Source organism: Primulina huaijiensis, chromosome 2, assembly GCF_012295235.1.
Source record: "Primulina huaijiensis isolate GDHJ02 chromosome 2, ASM1229523v2, whole genome shotgun sequence".
Classification (NCBI taxonomy): Eukaryota; Viridiplantae; Streptophyta; class Magnoliopsida; order Lamiales; family Gesneriaceae; genus Primulina; species Primulina huaijiensis.
In genome coordinates this window covers 31,428,474-31,450,011 of record NC_133307.1, presented here as the reverse complement: position 1 = coordinate 31,450,011, position 21,538 = coordinate 31,428,474, and the positions used below count along the sequence as shown (strand labels likewise).

General features: G+C 34.8%; 4 protein-coding genes and 1 pseudogene across 17 annotated transcripts; 3 read left to right on the top strand and 2 right to left on the bottom strand.

The window, feature by feature from the left end:
- The first annotated feature begins 187 nt into the window (after positions 1 to 187).
- Positions 188 to 3,928, top strand: LOC140971672 (GDSL esterase/lipase At1g33811-like). 11 transcript variants are annotated; one of them, XM_073434049.1, is made up of 5 exons: positions 188 to 579; positions 1,758 to 1,813; positions 1,894 to 2,803; positions 2,883 to 3,515; positions 3,587 to 3,928. In XM_073434049.1, the coding sequence occupies exons 3-5, from the start codon at positions 2,482 to 2,484 to the stop codon at positions 3,808 to 3,810; spliced, it is 1,179 nt and encodes a 392-aa protein (XP_073290150.1). In that variant the 5' UTR covers positions 188 to 579; positions 1,758 to 1,813; positions 1,894 to 2,481; the 3' UTR covers positions 3,811 to 3,928. The 11 variants fall into 11 exon arrangements, with proteins under 11 accessions (XP_073290150.1, XP_073290148.1, XP_073290147.1 ...); XM_073434047.1 differs by adding an exon at positions 1,183 to 1,297 and having other exon boundaries at positions 1,758 to 2,803; XM_073434046.1 differs by adding an exon at positions 1,183 to 1,562 and having other exon boundaries at positions 1,758 to 2,803.
- On the top strand, positions 344 to 1,831 carry LOC140958467 (uncharacterized). Its single transcript, XM_073415919.1, has 5 exons — positions 344 to 452; positions 509 to 579; positions 857 to 928; positions 1,183 to 1,297; positions 1,758 to 1,831. Exons 1-5 carry the CDS (start codon positions 344 to 346, stop codon positions 1,829 to 1,831), a joined length of 441 nt encoding a protein of 146 aa, XP_073272020.1.
- Positions 3,929 to 4,106: 178 nt separating the features above from the next.
- On the bottom strand, positions 4,107 to 5,987 carry LOC140958460 (GDSL esterase/lipase At1g71691-like; annotated as a pseudogene).
- A 603-nt stretch (positions 5,988 to 6,590) lies between these two features.
- Positions 6,591 to 12,853, top strand: LOC140971667 (uncharacterized). Of its 4 annotated transcripts, XM_073434033.1 has the most exons (12): positions 6,591 to 6,695; positions 6,994 to 7,353; positions 7,444 to 7,546; positions 8,141 to 8,616; positions 8,766 to 8,987; positions 9,092 to 9,412; positions 9,561 to 9,914; positions 10,444 to 10,524; positions 10,608 to 10,712; positions 10,790 to 11,164; positions 12,316 to 12,447; positions 12,537 to 12,853. In XM_073434033.1, exons 2-12 carry the CDS (start codon positions 7,003 to 7,005, stop codon positions 12,687 to 12,689), a joined length of 2,673 nt encoding a protein of 890 aa, XP_073290134.1. In that variant the 5' UTR covers positions 6,591 to 6,695; positions 6,994 to 7,002; the 3' UTR covers positions 12,690 to 12,853. The 4 variants fall into 4 exon arrangements, with proteins under 4 accessions (XP_073290134.1, XP_073290136.1, XP_073290133.1 ...); XM_073434035.1 differs by lacking the exon at positions 6,591 to 6,695 and having other exon boundaries at positions 6,747 to 7,353; positions 10,608 to 10,706; XM_073434032.1 differs by lacking the exon at positions 6,591 to 6,695 and having other exon boundaries at positions 6,747 to 7,353.
- Positions 12,854 to 13,286: 433 nt separating this feature from the next.
- LOC140971669 (uncharacterized) lies at positions 13,287 to 15,670 on the bottom strand. Its single transcript, XM_073434036.1, has 6 exons — positions 15,197 to 15,670; positions 14,643 to 14,754; positions 14,433 to 14,526; positions 14,172 to 14,349; positions 14,019 to 14,088; positions 13,287 to 13,762 (listed from the first exon to the last, which is right to left on the bottom strand). Exons 1-6 carry the CDS (start codon positions 15,580 to 15,582, stop codon positions 13,451 to 13,453), a joined length of 1,152 nt encoding a protein of 383 aa, XP_073290137.1. The 5' UTR covers positions 15,583 to 15,670; the 3' UTR covers positions 13,287 to 13,450.
- Positions 15,671 to 21,538: the final 5,868 nt, after the last annotated feature.

The window sequence follows — 21,538 nt, the reverse complement described above, 5'->3', positions numbered from 1 at the left end:
AAAATTTTGTCCACCCCAATTTTACTAATATTATTAATTTTTTCGTTTTTTCAAAAATATTTTTAGCATCATCATCATTTTTTAAAAAATATAACGAAGCTGATTAAATTAATGAATGGCATATAGAAATAACTAATTAGAAAGAAGTTTACAATGAATTGGTGGGAAGTTTTGGATTCACCACAAATATAGGGGCCAATTTGAAAACTGGAAACCAAGGGGTCAGACTACGTCGTATTATCCATCGCTCTATCCAAACCGGCAACATAGCAATAGCATGGGCCCTTTCATATTTATTCGTCAACACTTCTTGCATGAACAGAAAACCTCAATCAGTTCAACAATGGGGAAAACGAAAAGAGAGTTGCTCAAGCCGGCGCCTTGGAGGGATGCCCCAGAAGATGGCGATAACAAATTTCAAGACGCGAGGCTGAAGGTGTCGTCAGAGCCAGGTACAATGCCCCACTATGCATGTCCCAGGCTAAGAAGGTTTACAACTCTGAAACAGATGGTATTGGAGAAAATTCCCTCTCTGAAATCGATCTCGAGCTTCGGTACAGCTTCCAACGAAACTTCCAGGTAAGTTCCCTAACCAGTTCGTTTTTACTTATATGATGTTTATATTGGTATGCACACGTGTGTGTGTATGTGTGTGTTTGCAGGCCTTGAGAAGATTTTTATGGTTGGTTATCGTGAGCTCTTTTAATTATCAATGTTAGATGATGTTATTTTGGGAGGATATTGTACGGTAATTGAAAAAAGTTACGATCTTTGAGGCATGAGCTACACCTTGGAGTTTTCTCTGTAAAATGTTTCTTGATTTGAGATCTTCAGATTCACTGCTGAAATTATTTAGTTTCCTGGGGCTTTAAAACTTTATAAGCAGCTTGTGGATGCTGATGTGACTACTAAGCTCGTGAAAAATATGGTAGGCCTTTTGAACCCTAGGCATATTATTCCAAAGATTCAGGATTTCTTTCGACAATTGGAATGTGTGTAGTGTGTTGCTGAATTGCTGGCCCTGACGTATTGATTATCAACATATTTGTCTGTTCAAAATTTGTGAAGCTTTGTTCTAAAACAAGTCTCCGTGCCTGTAGATATGACCTGGTATATTATGTTGTGCCATGCCTTAAATTATGCAAACAAAGTATAGCTCTAAGACATCTCTCATATCTGCAGTTCCTTCAGCATGTTTTTAGCGTTGACACAGTCGTCAAACCGCTTCCTCCTTCGGTAGCATACAATGTTTCTCGCAATTTGACCTTTTTCACAAGGATCTTCACACAGTTCTTTGGTAAGTTTGAATATAGTCGGTACCATTGTGTGCTTCCATGAAATTTTGATGAAGAAGACAAAATGATGTATTCTATTTCCTTCATCTCCTAACTTCCCGCAGCTTGTGTGATGGGAGTCTTATATTTCATAAAAAGGGATCGTTGTTACTTCACTTTTGCCCATTTTATGAAATTTAATAATCTTTGAAGGCTAAACTTTAGCCAGAGGCGTGCAGTTAACACATTATCAGGAAGGAGACATGTAATGAAATATTAGTGTCTGAGGTTAGAAAACAAACGGGAATTGGTGTTTAATTTGTCTTCCATTCTACTACCCATATCCTAGTAAGCAGTTAAGAGTGCTGGATGTTTAAAAGGAAGAAAGTGGTGCTTGTGGAAAGTTTTTCATTATTTCTTTTTGTGTGGGGTGTGGAGCACGAACATAATCTCTCCTTATTTATTTGCTTATTGTTTGCGCAGATCCAGATGGTATAGCAGACGCTCAGAAATCACTTTGGTTAGGTCAAGAAGAAAAGGTTCGAAAAGTTCGATGATGTTTGAATTCGGACAACATTGATGTATTTGATGAGAGATTTATTAGGCCCTGGTTTGGCAGAATCAGTTCTATCAAGGTTGCTGAGGCATATCGGCATAACTTTTATCAATATGTCATTTCGCATCAGTTCGATTTATTTTGTTTCTCCCCTCCCGGCACAGTTGTCATGGTTTTGTGGTGATCAGATCTCTGATGTTGGATCCAACGCAATATAGTATTTTTTGACATGAACAGAATATGTGCGGCTGCACATCTCATTTTTCTTTTTTTAAACATTTTTAAATGCACATATACACTAATGTCCGTGTGTATATGTGTTGTGGAAATATTTAACTGAATTCCCTGATCAGAACATAACTCTCAACTGCCAAACCCAAAATCATGATTCAGCCAACTTTTTTTTTCTCAAAATAATTTACCAAGTGGAACAAAAGTCTGGGGTCTTGAATTAATAGCATCAATTTTCATGGTATACGACACCTTGTTGACATAGGTCTCACGGGATATAACCATTGCCACCGTTGCTTTGGCAATTACAAAATCAATCGTGAATTACAGCTAAAAAGAGTTGGAGCCCAACAAATACCAACTTTATTGATTTCGTATCATGAAACCAATTAAAATCAGTTCTTAGAATTGCACTATAAAATGATCCACATTTCAAACTTGAAAAATACTCAAATCTTCACTGTGTATGAGGCAATGATCAGTGAAAAAGTATCTAAAATGGCAAATTTCATTAAAATTGTCATGTGGGTTGTTTTAAGTCTCTGGTGTTCAACAACTATGTCGCAGCCTAATTATCAGCAAGTGCCAGGACTGTTTATATTTGGTGACTCATTGGTAGACAATGGCAATAACAATGGATTATTCACTCTTGCCAGGGCGAATTACAGACCATATGGCATTGATTTCCCACAAGGCACAACCGGACGCTTCACAAATGGCCGTACATTCGTCGATGCTCTAGGTTCTTTTTGTCACAGTCTTTTTCAGGTGGTCATCTCTTATTTTTAAGACAGTCCTTATGCATTTCTTTATGTTTTCAGCTCAGATATTAGGCTTTCCGAATTACATTCAGCCCTATATCATGGTTCGTGGACGAGCATTACTTCAGGGAGCCAACTATGCATCAGGTGCTTCAGGAATTCGTGATGAAACAGGAAACAATTTGGGTGCTCACATGTCAATGAACCAACAGGTTGAAAACTTTCAGAGGACCGTGATGCAGTTGAGTAGGTATTTTGTAGGAGATAACGAAGCACTCGCCTATTATCTAAGCAAATGCATAATTTACTGTGGGTTGGGAAGCAATGATTATCTCAACAACTATTTCATGCGGGATTACTACTCAACCAGTTATGAATACACCCCCAAAGGTTATGCTGCTTCCCTAATCCAGGATTATTCCAAACAATTAACAGAAATATACAACTTAGGAGCACGTAAAGTTCTTGTGACTGCGGTTGGGGCAATAGGGTGCATACCATATCAATTAGCACGATATAACGGTAATGGAAGCCGGTGCAATGAAGAGATAAACAATGCTATTTCACTTTTCAACTCAGGACTGAAACGGCTGGTTGATAGATTTAATAATGGCCTGCTTCCTGGGGCGAAATTTGTATACCTGGATACATATCAAAGCGGCCGAGATTTAGCCTTGAATGCAAGATCTTATGGTAGGCATATACGTATGACAGTATGATATTATCTTTTGTTTAAAAACTTAGTCCTACTGTTTGTTTGATAGGATTTGAAGTGCTGGACAGGGGATGTTGCGGGGTGGGAAGAAACAACGGGCAGATAACATGCCTTCCATTCCAAATTCCATGTGAAAACCGGCGCAATCACTTGTTTTGGGATGCATTTCATCCTACTGAAGCTGCCAATGTTTTGCTAGCTAAGCAAGCCTACTCTTCTACCTCCAAATCATATGCTTATCCCATTAATATACAGCAATTAGTCATGCTCTAGAATTTAAATGGTCATCTTCTATTATTTTAATTAGCTAATCCTCTTGTGTAATTTTCACTTTTCTATTACAAAATCCTGTAAGGACCTTTTTATTTGTTATTAAATATGTGCAATCCTACATTTGTCTCAGTATTTTTTTAATAATAAATGTTTTAATCGTAGTTCTTTTGGCATTACTATCTTTTAGACTTTCTAAAATTCAGTTTAACATCCTTCATCGTCAGCTGCGAAGATTTATCTAAAAAGACAACAGATCAATTACAAGAACACATAATAAACAGATTTTCGTTGATGCATTTCCCCTACTGCATCTGCTCCCTCTCGAAAGTTCAAACTCGTGAATTCAGGGAATCACGAAGAAAAGAAAAGAAAAAAAAATGTCAATTGATGAGATCAAAGACTGGCTAGCTGCTGTATGTTGATTGGATAAGCAAACACAGTATTCCCATCGAAAGCTCTCTGTCCAAACAATATGTTTACCGCTTCCGTTAGGTGGAAAGCGTCCCAGAATATGAACTGTTTACGGTCTGGAATGGTAGGCAAGTGATTTACCCTCTGTTCCTCCCAATGCCGCAGCACCCACGATTCACCTCACTGAATCCTGTACAATAAGAGTATGTAAAAAGCGAATGCAAAATATTGAAATCTTGATTAAATGAGAGAGAAAATGAAGATCTCAAAGCACCATATGTTCCGTCATTTGCAAGGAGATCTTGAAACATCTTGCCAATATCGGTGTAAGAAAATCTTGAACCAGGTAGATTAGCGCTGAGATTGTTGATCATGGCCTTTGTGTTGGTATCGAAGGGAACACAAGCTGGTTAACTTCTTCTGAACATATACCGTTGCTACTCTGAGCAAGAATGCCTGGAATACACCCCATCCTGGCTCCAAGATTGTGCAGTCTATGCAATTATTTAAAAAAAAACTCAAGAAAATACAAGTATATATATATGCAGGGGAGGACCCATTCTCAACAGACTATTGCCCAATTCTTTTAATATACCTAGTTCATATACTTAGTCATGACCGTTGCAAGTATTCATGACGTAATATACTTACCCCATGTAGATAGTCATGACCCATAAAATTAAAATTTTGTTCATTTTTGCCAAAATACCCAACAAACCCAAGCGGCAAGTATCCATGGATCACAACTCATATTATTTATTTATTCAAAGAATTTTTTTAAATAAATTGGTCCAAGAGAATTGCATGATGCAATTTAAATAGAATTTATTTATATTTTTATATTATATTTTTCATAATTTTTATCGTTACATATAATTCGAAAGAAATTTTGCCCACCATAGAAAAGATGATCAATGGCTACGCCCCTTAATAGATGTATCACATACAATTATGGCAGTGTATCTAAGTATCTCACAGTGACTTGTTGGGAGTACTGTTGAGAAAAGAGATCAGCATATTGTTGAGCACTGGATTGATAGTTGGTTTTATAATTGGGCATGAAGTAATTGTCTAGAATCATTGCTGCCCATCCCTATAAAGAAAATGGATTTGGCCACAGATTGCGACACATCTGGTACAGCGAGGGTACCGGTGATTTGATCGCTAGTGCTCTCAAAATTTTTAATTTGCTGATTAAAAAGAATCCGGCCAATCTGTGTCCTGTTGGTGTAAAAGGTGACAAACAGACATTGTTACATGGTCATACGTACGAGGTTGTTGGAAAAACATGTGCCCAAGTGTCATGCACCATCAAATTATTTTGACATTACTTACAAAATTTCTTCCCATGTCATCAAGGATACCAGCAGCTGCAGAGGCATAATTAACCCCATATCTCATTGGATCTCCAGATGCCTCAGGATATGGAGGAATCGGTGGTAGTCCAAGAAATTCAGCTGCATGCAGGTAAGAAACAAAACAGGTTGACTGCAACAGATTTTTTGTTCTACACAACTGAAAAAGTTGGTTTCTATTTACCAATGGTGTCAACCATGGTATAACCATTGGAAAAACGCCCCGTGGAGCCGTCACTAAAGTCGATGCCTTGGGGAAATAGTTGGCTTTTGCCAAAGATGCCAAGTTGTTGTTGTGGTTGTCATTATCTATCAGAGAGTCATCAAAAATGAACAAGGCAGGCACGGCACGAAAGCTTTCCTTTCGCTACCAGCTCCATCTTCTTGACCCCTTACAAGACCTGCATTCATGTTGCAAACTAATAACATCACAAAGAGCCACAAAGATTCAACTGTTTGTGAGCCATTCTTTGCACGTGAAAATGTGTGCTAGTGTGTGTATGCAATGTCTGACAGTCTGAGTGTCCAACCTATTGGTTAAGAATAAAATGATATATCTTCCAAAATTATATCTATTAGTTTAAAGTTTGGACAATGAAAAATCTTTTTTTTATTAAATAATGTTTTAACCATTTATTTTAATTGATAAGTTTTCCCTTCATTTTGATATTTGAGAATGATTCCAATTGAAACATAAAAGGATGCAAAATGATTGATTTAATTTTATTTGAGGGTGAAATGTGATTTAAAAAAATAATCTGAGTGGAGTGCGCTAAGATTTTTATATTGAAAGAGTGCAAGTTGCCAAATATCCAATAAAAATAATAAAAATAAAATAAAAATTAACGAATTTATAAATATGTAGACCCATTTTCTCTAATTTGCCTTTGGCCCAGACCTAAATACCCTGTTAGGCCCAAGTTGTATAGACACGAACCCATAACATCCTCGCAGTGTCCTTAACCGGATATTCGAATGGGGCCCAGGCCTAAGTTAAACTAGAGAATATGGGTCCAATAATTGATAACCATTAGGCATCGGTAACCAGCCCACTCCTCCGTTCGATTCATCATCACGGCGGCTCCGTCACGCACGACCAATCTTCCATCGCCCGTGGCGGTAATATGCTCCTGCATCTCTTTATTCTACTGATTTCTCTATTCTCAGAGCAGCCGACCTCCCCCCTCCGTTTTGTGTGTTCTGCAGCGACCACAATATGTCTTCTATTAATTTTCACATTCAACTCTTGTTTTGCTGTTTATTTATTTTCTGAATTCGATGATTAAGAGTGATGTTCTCGTTTGGAAATTTTTTAACGATATGTTGTCTTAGTATTAATCCGCAGATTGTGTGCGAGCTGTGTCAATTTTTGTTGTTATCTGTAGTTATCTATTGACAACTTCGAGTTCTCTATCAGACCACAACAATGGCAGAAAATAAAGGAAAATCCAGGGATGAAAGCTATAGTAGTCGAAGGAAAGATGGAGAAATTGTGAACAAGAGAAAAGGTTCGAGCTTTGGTAAGAATAAAAGAGACAAAGCTAATAAGAAGAGGGATTGGCGTGGGCCTCGTTTGCCCAATGCATTTCAGAAGGAGCTAGATCGCCGCATTTCCAAGGTTGGCTCTTCAGATGATGAAGGTGAGATAGCTTTTAATGATGACGTTGGTGATGATGTGTATGAATATGAAGAAGCTATCCCAGAGGAGGAATCGAAGAAGAATAAGCGGTATGACCCCGTTGAAAACTATCAGTATGAGCTTCCTGAAGATTTTGAGGTATCTCTCCGATTTCCATTCGTGGTTGGGCACTCACGCACAAGTGCGGGTACTTTTTATCGAACTCTTGTTGTTACCGTTGACTCTTAGGATGAGAACATTGCATCCGACGAAGGTGAGGATGCTGAAGATGATGGAAGACATGCAAGGATGTTACAAGAGATAACTGGACTTCCAAGTGATGCTTTTGCAGGTAGTGGTCTACCTTTCACCCCTCACTAATTTGTTATCGCAAGTAGTTTTAACTAAATTTAAGAATTTATTCAGTCTGGCATGCCATAGCCTTTTGGTTTATAGCGTTATCGCCTCCGAAATTTGAGGATCTTGTACGTATTTCTTTACTAATTTGGAGTCTCTAGATCGGCGAACTTGTTTACTTTTTGTATTGCTAGTATGAAATGAAATTCCTTAATTAATGTAGAAGTACAATTGATGGATTTCCTTCATAAGCTTCAGAACAAATATGGTGGTCTCCCGTCTCCTGTAGCCCCCTTCAACAAGAAAGTGGGAAAAAGGGGAGTGAGTTCATAAACAGATAAGACATCCTTCTGACCCATTTTACGAAAGACTTCTTGACGACCCAATTTAAATCTAATTTTTCCCCAACTTTGTTGTTTGGAAACCCATAATATTCTGTAGCAACCTTTGTTTTTTAACTTCACATTTTTTCCTGTGTGTGTCACATGCTCATCGAGTTTTAAAATCACCCCACCAGTAAACTTCAGCAATTCAGTTGTTTTTTATAGGTACATTCACGTGTATCTCTAATATGTTTTTCCCCTTACAGGAAAAAAGAAGAAAGATTTTATCATGTCTGAGGCATATCCAGAGTCTGAGTTCAATCCTAGTCGCGATATTCTTGATGGCAAGGGCCAGTTAAGCATTCAGGACCTTCTGGAACCACTGCATGGTAAGTCGGGTTTCAGCAAACTTAGAAAGAACCTGCTTCGGATTGAAAATAAGTCTGTTTCCATTGTCGAACCACTTGCCAAGGCGGATCAAGAAAGATTGGAGCGAAAGGCTGCTTATGAACGATCTAAAAAGGATATTACCAAGTGGGATCCTTTAGTCAAGAAAAACAGAGAAGCACCTACTTTATATTTTGATGAAGAAATGGACTTGGGATTTTCAACTATAGGAGCAATAGCCTCTGAATTTGAACCTAGAACTGATTTTGAGAAGAAAATTGCTTCCTTGGTCAGCCATAATGAGGTTGTTGAAGCTCACAAGAAGGATGGTGCGAGGCTTCTTGAACTGAATGAGGTATGGAGGACAAATACATCTATACCTCAAATATGTCCTCAGTCCTCTTTTATTTTTTTTTATTTGTCTTTTATTCTGCTCTTTTCAAGTAAGAACAATGTAAGTAGAATATCGCTCTAAGCAATTGTGTGCGGGGTGATACATTGCAGATGTCAATTGAAGATATGAAGGATCATCAGGATCGGCTTGCTAAAATGCGTAGTCTTCTTTTCCGCCATGAACTGAAGGCAAAACGAATTAAAAAGATTAAGTCGAAAACATATCACCGTTTGTTGAAAAAAGATAGGACAAAAGCAGCTGACCTGGCAATTCAAATGGATCCCCAAGCTGCCAAGGAACTTACAGTGAAACAAGAGTTTAAAAGAGCTGAGGTGATTTAATTTATGTTGACGTATGGTTATTTAACATTGTTTTCAATCTGGGTCAGTCTTGTTTCAGAAAAATTTATTATTTCATTACTCTTCTGTTAATGCAGGAACGTATGACTTTAAAACACAAAAACAGCTCAAGGTGGGCGACTCGCATCTTAAAACGAGGTCTGCAAGCCCAAGATGATGGAACCCGGGTAGCTTTTGCTGAGCAACTTAATAAACATGCTGAATTGACTAGGAAAATGAGTTCTGTGAACAAAAGTAGTAGCAGTGATGAGAGCAGTGATGATGATGATGAGGTGGCAGATGGTTCAGATCTGGATAAAACGTCAAATCTGTTGATAAAGGCCAAGGAAAAAACACGGAAATTATTAGAAGAGGATGAGGAATTGCCCCATTCAGGGGTGCTTTCTTTACCTTTCATGGTAATTTTGACGCATCTTTTTTTTTCGATGATCTTGTCCCCATTATAGTGATCCGCTGATACTGTTTAAAATTTTTGAATTTTTTTGTTGATAAAATTTTTGTACATTTATGAAATTGATATATGACCTTTGATGTTTCTTTGCAAAGGTGCGAGGGTTGAAAAAGAGGAAGGAGGCTGCTGATGAAGAAGCAAATCTTGCTCTTAAGGAGTATGAATTATCATTGAAGAAATTGGATGATAAAAGTGAATTGGGAGGCTGTGATATGGATATCTCGAGTGGAAGGAGGGTGTTTGGTGTTCCTAAAAAGGCAGTTTCTGAGAGTAGTAAAAAGGTCAAATCAGATTACTGCTATGCCAATAGTGATGGTGAAAATGATGACGAGGAAAGAGAGGATGAGGTTACTGAACATGAAAAAGATGATCATTCACTGAGATTATCAGACATTGAACCTAATTTACTTCGTCAAGAGTTTGAGATCGATCACGATTCTGTGTTTAAGGTGATAGATCTACTTCTTATCTTCATTCAATTTTTTACCATGTTGTATTGGAAACACTGTGATCATAGTCATCAGTGTGCATGTTAGAGAGGGAAAGTCAACTAGGAGGCTTGATTAACGATTGCTGCTTGTGTTGTGAAACGCGAACTTTATGTCTCAATATACATTTGTGTATTTGTAATGAGAATCGATAATGTGTTTAAGTATTTAGATTTCCAAAACGTTGATCATGATGCACTAACTTCAGAATGATTTTTGGACATTCCTGAGAATTTCTTTGTGCTTGAAAAGATTATTAATGGCTTCTTGCCCGTATTCAGCTTCCTTAATGTCAGGCCCATGCTGCATTTTCTCAAATGTTGCTATCCTATTGTGTATCATGAACAAAATTGCTGAATGAGATTTGGTGGGCTGTAATATTCATGTGTTTGTTATATACCCCAAAACCCTTTCTAGCTATATATATGTTCATTTCTTGTCGCATGTTGTGTGTTAAGATTAATTTAAACTGCAATTTGTTGCATTTCAGAGTATTGAGGGCAATGTTGAAGATCCAGAGCCCAAAATAACATATGACGTATCTTACTTTGCTTCGGATTTGTGGAAAAAGGTAAGCTTGGTTTTGAGGTTTTGTTTTTTTGTTGAGATAAGAATTTATCACGATTGATTCTAATTCTTGATATGGTTGAATAGACGAAAAAATCATCAGCTAGTAGTAACCAAATTGAAGTTGGCAATGACAATATTGGCAAATCTTCAGCATCTGTAAGATCTTTGGAAAAAGATCCAATGGTGGAGGTGTTTCCTGCTCTCACGAACTTTACATGCCTCACCATTCCAATTGCTAGTGTGAGAACTCTTTTCTTATTGTTTAGCAGGATGATGATGGCGATAGTGATGCAGATAGTGGTGGAGAAATGGTGGATGGAATTTTATCTAGTGGCGGTAAGTCTGCTTATGAACTTCCATCACAGTCAGAACTTATACAACGTGCATTCGCTGGTGATGATGTCGAAGAATATTTTGAGAAAGATAAAGCAGAAGTATTGAATGAGGAAAATCCAGAACCTGAAAAACCCGTTTTACTTCCTGGCTGGGGTCAGTGGACCGACATACAGAAAAAGAAAGGTTTACCTTCTTGGATGCTAGAAGAGCACGAGACAGCTAAAAAGAAAAGAGAAGAAGCTCTTAGAAAGAGGAAGGATGCACATCTGAATAATGTTATCATCTCAGAGAAGTTGGATAAAAAGGTCATTATATGCTTTATTTTATGGTTGCATATTCCTCGAAAAGCTGCATGCTCTGTCTGAATAATTCGGTCTGTTATCCATATGTTGCTCCCATGCGATTTTCCCACCAGTTGTCCCTAATATCATTTGTGTCATGCTTGTTTGTGACCGAGTGTTGCTTGAAAAATTTATGTTGTTCCTATAGGCTGGTGAAAAAAAATACATACAAAGTTGCAGTCTAATTGTGTATATGCTGATGATCTTTAGAATGATTTTTACTTGGTATCTTGTTGTCTAATTGTTTGGGTTGAGGGTTCTGTTGTTTTTCTCATTGGTGATCTATTCCTTTAGTTTTTTTATTTTTTTTTTGTTGAACTTAAATTCTACTGGGTTTTGTTTTAAAGCAGCATAGGTAGTAAACCTTAAGCTCATGGAGGACTTGAATAGGTGGTAAAATCTTGGTTAGTGGGTGAAAACACGAGAGAAATAATCTATGGTAATTGACTTTGTTAGTGCATTCTTTTTTGCCCTCCTACCGAAAGTTTCACTCGATAACTTGACATTGCAGTTCCTGCGTTTTGTGACCTCAATGAGGTCATAATCTCTGTCTCTCTATCTGTTGACAATCTAGGTTTCATGTTCATGCAGTCCTTGATCATTCTTGGCTTATTGGCACTGATATTAGCATGCCTGCCAGATTGTAGCTTAATCTTGTTAATGCTTTACTGCATTGCTAAACTTGATTATGTTAATCTTCGTAGCTTTAGGGACTTTGAAACAAGGTTTGATAAATGTATGGATGCTGTATACTGCAATGAAATCTCTAATTCTTGGGGTGCTTGCATATATTCCATAGTCTATGCTCTCATATCAATGGAATTCGTCTGAGCCTCAGACTTATCCGAATAAGTTGATCATAGTTCAAAAGCATATATTAATAAACATATGCACCCTAAATCTGCTAGACATGCTCGGTGAAATAAATAATTCAATTTGTGCTTTGTTTTGAACATATTTATTCCTTGAAAAGCTGCATGCTCTGTCTGAATAGTTCAAGCTGTAATCCATATGTTGCTGCATAAGTTTTTCCTGCCAATTGTCCCTAATATTATTTGTTTCACGTTTTTTTTCAACTGACTGTTTGCTTTGATTAATTTATGTTGTTCCTATAGGCTGAGAAACTACATACAAAATCGCTTCCTTACCCCTACACATCCAAAGAAGTTTTTGAACAAAGTATTCGGATGCCGATTGGACCAGAATTTAATCCTGTATCTGCTATTGGAGCTCTTAACCGTCCGGAGGTGAATAATTTAAACACATTCGATTTTAATTCCATTATTCCTCGTATCCTTTCTAAATCGATTCTCGCTTGTCATTTGTTGATGGACAGGTAGTAAAGAAAACTGGTGTTATCATCAAGCCGATCGAATTTAAGGATGTAAATACTCGTGAGAGAGATGAAAAGCATGCTCGCAGTGGACGAAAGCAAAAGAAAGGTAAAGATAAAAAAATGCTTGTGAAAAAGAAGACTCCTAAGGTGTAAAACAGAGAGATGCTACACATCAATCAAATTTTGCATGTGTTGAATAGATTATTTTTTATGTTCTACATGATTTAGTATGGTTTGATCTTTATTAATTTGTAAGAGATCGCCTCTGAGTCTTGAACTGGTCCTCTATTAACTTAGATTAGCTTACTTACCTGGTATTTGATAGTGGTCAATGCTGTGTTTTTGTTCCCCTTCGTTGAAGATGCACAAGCTGACCCAGCGTAATTTTATGTGAGCCATCCTTACGCTGCTACGTGTATTTTTCTTTGTTCTTTTCTTCTTTTTTTGGTCATTGTTATATGGTGAGTAATACATTGATTCACAGTGAGCTGGTCACTTTTTATGGTCAATTGAGAATTCACATACGATAACACTCCCCCTACAAGCAGAGCACCTACAAAAAAAATCTACGACAGATCGCTATTTCTTGATCATTAATTTGTCATCGGAACTAATGTGGTACTGCTGTTGAGCTAGCTAGATGATATAGTCGCTACTCTCAACAAAATAAGAGTTGAAATTTATAAGTTTATTGAAAATTCAAGCTATCATTCACTGGTTATTAATCCAGATGAGCTAGGAAGTTGGTAATTGTTTGGTTACATACAAGTATATTCAGCTGTTTCAGCTTTATATAAAAATCTGTGAAAACAGAACATGGTGGTGGTTATTATGAAACACCATTCCATCCCTATACGATATGTATACATATGCAGTTGTTGAATCAAGAACAGGATTCTTAAAACATACATACATTAAGTAATTGGAAGATTAGCCAGCCAAGGAAGCAACTTCTCATGGACCAAGTCAGGCCTGTCATCATGAGGGCAATGCCCAACACCTTCCAATAAGTACAGATTCACATTTGGTAGCCGAGCTGGCAGCAATGCAAAGTATCGCCCCACTGGTCCATCTATTGGAGTCAGAGGATCTCGATCACCCCACAGCACCAAAATAGGTAAACTAATATTTGGCATCAACTGAACTGGATTCGGGCCTGGTGGCCCTGTTACGATTGAAATGAAGGCATCCAGAGCTCCTTCGTCCTCTGCTGGTTTCCGAAAAATCTGACGTTTTTTAAGAAACACACACACATAAAAAAAAAAAAAAAAAAAGATGGTTGATAGGGAATCATCCATCTTTTCCACCTTAACGCTGTTATCTTTGGGTTTTCTGCGTTTTTCTAAGCTAATACGTACAGTTGGGAATATTTCTGAACATCTTAAAAGAAATCTGGGTAATTTCTACCTAGTGCGAAAACTGAATGTGCCTATTCCACCACAGAAAATTCAGTAATCGATATGAAAACAAGAAAACAATTACCTCGACAAGGTCCTCATCTACGTTTTCCTTATTCCCATAGGCAGACAACAATATGTTTCTGAGATTATTGCTGCATCATAAAGGAAAAACAACCCTTGTTATTGTTTTTCCTCTTATGCTGACACGAAGCAAAACTCAATCAACTAAATACACCTTTGTCTGATGCGATTGAATAAAGAATAAGCAATTCCTTGTTGCTTCAATAACAAATCGATGAGCCAAAGCAAAGGAAAGAATACCCTTATCCTCCAGTCATCTACTATCGCCTTGTTGTTCATACCACCAGCACAATTAAATAGCACAAGGCCTTTCACCAGGGAGTTAGCAGACTCTGTTGGAGGAAAAATTACACGTACATTGTAAAAACCAAGCCTAACATAGCACTAGACAATAAAATAAGAAAAATCATCACACCTGAAGCAGCAATAACACAAGCAAGACTACCAATTGAGTTCCCCAGTAGTACAGTTGGCATTTGAACAATCTCATCCAAGAAATCTAGTATCAACTGTCCATTTCACGGCACTCTTCGTTAAAATGCAATTGTAAACATAAGAAACGATTTTCAAAGATTAGTTCTTACTTGCCAGCAAACAAAATCACAAATTTCACAGAAATATTCACCTCAGCCCAAACTTCCATGGAATAAGCAAAACTAGCTGGCTTTTGTGAAGCACCGAAACCTAAGAGGTCAATGGAATAAACTGTATGATTTTGAGCAAGTACCGGGATGTTCCTGAAATGCAGGATGATAGAGTCTAGAATCCGTTAATAGAACCACAGAAATAAGGTTAACATGAAAATGCCACTTAAGATGACAGTCCCTCTGCAAGTCCAAAAATGAGGAGTCATATTTGCATGACTGCCTACATTTACTTCATTATACTCCAAGTTATACTGAACCAATAATACATAAGCATACTAAGCAAACAATATAACAGCAAAAAAAACTTGGTATACTGTATACCATCATGCATACAAGTGTTCGTCCGCTCGGCAGTTGACAACCCTTTTCATTCAAATCAGCAAAAAGACAGACTTGCTGAGGATCAAATTTATACCTCAAATATAATCCTTTCAGCCGACTTCAAGTACAACTATTCTCAGACAAAATTTCATAGTGGTCGGCCCCAAATCTCAGTCAAAGAAACTGAAACAAAAAGAAATCTAAAACGTACCTGCGCCAATGAGCAATGGAAGCACCAAAACCGTGAACCAGAAGCAGGGGAGGATTCGTAGAAGTATTGCTACCATCAGCTTCTGGGTATACCAAGTAGTTAATGTTATATCCTTTCCACACCCATGTACTGCACTTCGCGTCTATCTCCTTTACCTCCAACGGCGGAGGCAAAACCACATCTGTTTCGCTCGGCACCACCACCAAGGTGGAGGCGGCGGAGACCTTGGCACGGTTGATGACAGAAAGGGGATTCCTGGACATAAGACGAGAGGAAAAGTTAACTGGAGACTGTAAAGGATTGAGCTGTCTTTGTGCACAAGTCATCAATGGTGACAAGGGTGGAGAAAAGATACAGGCTGCCGCTCCATTTCCAGCCAAACCCATTAACTGTTTTGGGGTTTGCGTAGGATTGAGAATGGAGAGCTGAAAATTTCTGCAACCACCAGTTTTGTTGGCAGGAAATGATACTTTTCAACTGCATTGACTAAACTAACTCCACACTCACATCTATCCACCCACCCACCCAGAAATATGGTTAGGTTGGAATTAAAATTTTAAATTCTAAAATCTTATAATATTTTAAATTGATTAACTCAAACTTATATCATACTATTTTAAAATTATACAAAATTTACATATAAATTTTACAAAAAATTGGATCACCTGAGGCTACATATGCTTGTGGCTCCGCCACTGACTATATTATTAAGTTTGAGATATCTAAAATAACTAACTTTTGATATCATGATATGAATAAATAATTATATATATAAATAAAGTGTTAAAATTTTAAAACAAGTCACTAATAGCTCAGCGGATAGATCATTTGTTTTCTAAGTATTAGATTGTTGATTCAATTTTTACTTGAATTTTTTTTCCTTTCTTTTTTTATTTATTTTTTAATTTATATATCAAAATTACAGTATAATTTCTCACTATTTCTTATAATTACATTTTAATGCTCATTTAAATATAAAAAAATTCTCACTTTTTATTATATATAATTTATTTTGTCTCAATTTTTTTACGTTAAATTGATTAATTAAATGATGGTGGTTCCATCTGCCTTAATTATTCATAACCGAAAATATTATAATAATTTTACAAAAGTATAATGATAAAAAATAAAAACAAAAACACATCAACTTAAGCATACCAAACTCGGGTTCAACAAATTGGGCCAAAGGTCTAAAATATGTGCTTTTTGTCTTCCTTAAAGAGTTTTGGGCTTACATTTTATTTAGCAAACTAGCCCAGCCCATATCTTAAAGAAATTTATAAATTAGATTTGATTTGTTCATGGAATATTCGGACAAATCTTGACTTGAAAAAGCCTCTTTCTGTTGTTGTTCGACTTAAGTCTCCAAATGGAACCAAAAAGGTTCATCCATTTCTCGACAAAAATGAGGTATCAACTTTAAGCCCAGTGCTTACATCAGACCCACAATATCATCCCACAACGAAATTTTCAAGGGAAAATTAAAAGTTTTGAATGAGAAATATTGTTTAAAAATATAATTAGACCGCGTGTTTACGACAATTCATCAACCTTTCCATTTAAAAAGTCCTAATAACACTATTACGTGTCAATTGAAATAATAGCTATAAGATTTCTTACGTTGGGCATTCGCTAACATCTCCTTAATTTGGCGTTTCCATAGACTTATCATCTATGATCTTAATAAATATCGATGATTTATAGTTTATTTGATATTTAATTTGAGACGAAAGACTCCCCCAACCCAAAATAATTATTATTTTTGTTAAATTGTGGTATTATTATTATTATTATTATGTTTTACAGATTTGAAATGGTTATCTCATAATTAATTAATCAATTTTTGTATAACGACATCGAATTTTGATTTGCAATTGAACAAACAAGAAGTAATATCTTATACTTTATCGTACTTTTGTTATATAAAAAAAAGAGCATAATTAAGCAAACATATCCAAAAGCGGGGATGNTATATATATAATATTTTGTCCTATTGTTAATGTTGTCCTATTCTTTGTAGGGTCGTAATTATTTAATAATTATGTTTTGGAAAGGCTTGCACTAATTCTTTAGACTTATTTCTCCCACCAACATTGTAATTAATTCATACAACGAAATAACTACTAGTTTAGAATTAATGTTTTCCAGCATATATGTATATATATAGACACACATGCATATATTTTCTTGAGTGATATATTATTTGTTTTGGAATTCTTCCCTTTGGAATGGGCATCTTTCATCAAGGTATTTATATATGAGTCAAAATGTTATGATCCTATAAGTATGGTTTTACGAAAAGGTATTACAAATTTCGCATCTAATTATTGTTTTTTTTTTTTTTTGGTATATATCTTAATATATTTTAGTCACCAACTTCAAGATTACCAATAAAATTTATCTATATAGAGAGCCCAAACTTCATTTAAGTTTTATAAATATTAATTTAATTTTTTTTAAAAGCAAATATTAATCTAGTTTAAACAAATAAAGATGTATCAACAACAGTAGAGCAACATGTAGTTACTGAATTTTTTTATCATATGCTTGGATTTTTTCTAAACTTGTGATGTAGTGAAATTTTAATCATTGTATTATCAATATATGATGTCAACTGTCTCGATATCAGAGTTAGTCGACAGCCGACGTTAACCATTACACAATCGTAAAAAACAAATCTAAGAAATACAAAATTTACAAACCAATCTTTTATTTCATAAAAGAAAATATTATTTTTACAACTCCAAAATAACATATGTTTTACAGCAGAGTGACGTGAAACCTAATATTATGAAAACATAACTAAACGATGAAAAAGGTTTTATTTTTCTTCATCATCCTTAAAATTGGGTTTGTTCTTCGTTTTATAAATGTTCCTCGTTCTTATATGATAGGAGATGAGTGTGTGATATGATTGTCATTCAATAAATGTGAGAATCCTCTCAGTCTTTAAAAATCATTTTTCAACAGAAATTTCAAATATAACAATAATAGTGGAAATATACAAAAAAATTATTATTTTCATAAATAAACATATATCAAACTTATGTTCTGAATAAATTATGATATTCATGGTTAACTGATATCGATCTCCTATATTTTAATCATATAAAGGATAAGACAGAAATCAGAAATAACAAGAATCAAGAATCATATATGTTAAAAATATATATTTGGATGTCACATTTAAAATTAAGTAAAATAAATTGTAAACAATGGACCTCGGATTTGGATGGCTTTTGGACGAGTTTATGGACGAAAAACAATATGTATGATAATCTCGTATATGATTTGAAAAGTTTTATTATGTAAACTATATAAAAAAATTTGATATGTTGGATTTGACTGAATTTTGTTTATGAAACTCAAAACATGAGATAATAGTTCATGAATAGTAGAGATTGGACTTCAACAAAACTTTCGCCTGCAAGTACCCCTCGAAAAATAGATAGAACATCGGCCTAAGTTATGTTTGAAAGTAGGGAATTGTTGTAGCTCGAAAAAATGGGAGAAAGTTTATGCAAATTTTTGTGTATCACTATTGCAAAATGAGACAGATATGTAATCAAAATAGATTAAATTGACGACTTATACTTAAACTAAAAGCACAAAGGAATCAAGAAATGGAGGAGATGGTCAGGTATCGCCTTCTCAAACCATAATCATTGCCCCTCCGTCTCCACATAAGGACCAGCCCTGTTGCTGCTCAATCAAAATAATAGACTTTAGGGATGAATTGATCCAATGTCTGTTTTGGTCTCAGGATTTTTTTATCTACTTGATATTAGTAAGAAAAAAATTATATATAAAAATAACTATTTCAGTCTATTCGTTCGCCCCATTCGATTGAGTATTTACAGATTCCCAAGGAGTGGAGGAGCTAAATTAGGAAAATGATGACAAGGCTAGCATCAAGGCTTTAATTTCGCCATCATTCAACTGAAATTGCTCCAATATGATTTCATTGCTGCATCATTTCGGCTTGTGAAAGTTTGAAATCTGACGTCTAAAATGGGTCTCCACGTCAACTTTTATTAAATTATAACATCGATATTATGAAATATGCGGATAATTAGATGGATGAACACTAAAGATTTCAATTATTTATTAAAATAAAAATTTTGGATGGAGAACGTTGATGGATGCACATAATTATAAATAATGTACTTAATATATCTATGTGTGCGTGTGTCCCATTATTCATACATGTCACCTCAACTGATCACGTAACATAGTTTAAGATATTGAACTATGTATGATATATGAATAATAAGTATATGAATATATATACGACAAATTGGTCTTCAGTCTCCAGCCGTCGATTTTTTTTTGTTAAGTCCATGTGTACTTTTTTAGTACCACATTTTCACATGAAGTGTACCATATTTTGTATGACATAATACCACAATTTTGTGAGTAGGGAGTGAACCCAAAGAAATATTTTGATTGGGGATTTTTCACCAACTTCCTCATATATATAACATAATGATTATACATATAATTTTTTTGGAGAATTTGAGTCAAACATTATATGAAACAAAGATGTGTAATAAGTAAATGATTTGACTGATCTTTTGCATCAAAGTTCAAACAATGTAATAATAATGTATCAACGAAGAGGAAAAAAATTGTGACATGAATTTATTTTAGAGGCAACAAGAAAAAGAATTAACGAAATCAAATTGCCATAGTTTATATCATTTAGAGAAACTATATTTGATAATTTTAATGGATGCTCAAATTTACCCTTATCATTTTCCAAGATATTTAATAATTAAAGTACAAACAAATAAATTATTCATTCAAAAGCTTGCCACATTTTTCTTCCTCTCATTATCATAAACATTATATCAATATCTTAATATGAAGCAAAAATTATAATTAAATTCAAATTTACATAAATAACTTTTAATTCCTAATAATATATATATGTTAAATTTGAGTCCACCTAACTTTTACATATAATCACAGCCAAACGTTATACCTTAACATGTCGCAGTCTCCCTCCCCACTAGTCAGTCAAAACTCGAGACCTGAGTAATATGGCACTGAACAAATAATATTTTGAAAATAAAAAACTATATATTTTTCAAAAAGATTGCCTTGAAAATGAGAAACAGGGTTGTACCTCCTGTGAGGCGAGAGAGGCCATATCTCATGGCCTGACCCTCACAGGGGCAAAAAAAAAAAATCATTGATTGAGGCTTGCATATAAATAGTATGTGAACTGGATATTTAAAAAAAATTGGACATTGACCCATTGAAAACATGATTAAATATGATGATTGTGTTCATTAGGGATTTAATCAAATTATGTAGAGCCCAAACAATAAAGCTAACGGCTCATTAATTAAATTTTTAAAAATTTTGTAGGTATAAAATGGTAATGTTTGTCTAATATATTTATTATTTTATTTTGTGTCAACTCATGTGTTAAACTTTTATACTTTGCTTTTCGATTATTTGGCCTCTTTTCTTGAATTTATGTAGTTGAACCCATTTCAAAAAATAAAATATTATATTTATTATTTAAAATAAATCATATATTTTTACAATATTAGTTCATTATATTTATCATTTTGTTATTTTGATAGTTTATATTGATAAATTTCAATTTTAGCAACATATATTATAATTTTTGCCAATTTCAATCTTTTTTCAATATAATTGTTCATATGACATTGCATTATGTTATAACCATGTTGATGTTGTGGCGCACGAATAAAAAAATCACAAAGAGATAAATATATAACTCGTAAATTATATTTTCTTTATATATATTGTTTGATTATTTTTAATTTACAAGCTTTACCGTTATTTATCAAAACAAGATTTTTTTTAACATATCGTCTCAGATACTGTGAAGCACATGTACGGCTCTGATGAGAAATTACCATTTTTGGATTAAAGCGAGAAAATGAAGCAAAATAATTTCAAATGCTTGGACCATAGAGATGATAAAAAGTGTCGGCCGCCCTTAATTTATTACTTAATTTTCTAACGATGTCAACATTATACTTCAAATATCATTAGTATAATGGAAAATAATATGTTCACTAACTGTGTGGTTGCATTTAATTTACTAAGTTTTTAAATAATTTTTGGATTTATGTCTTATTTCATCAGATTGCTCAAATAGAACATGAAAATTTTGATATATGACATCAAAAAATATCAAACTGATATTAAAAATGGATGATTTTTCATTGTCACGTCAGCAAATCGATGAAAATGATGTAAAATAAAAAACTAATTTACCAAAAATAAAATTTGAAATTTAATAGATCAAAACTCAAAATTAAACAATTTAACGCGCTTAAAAACTCATTTTTATTCGTATAA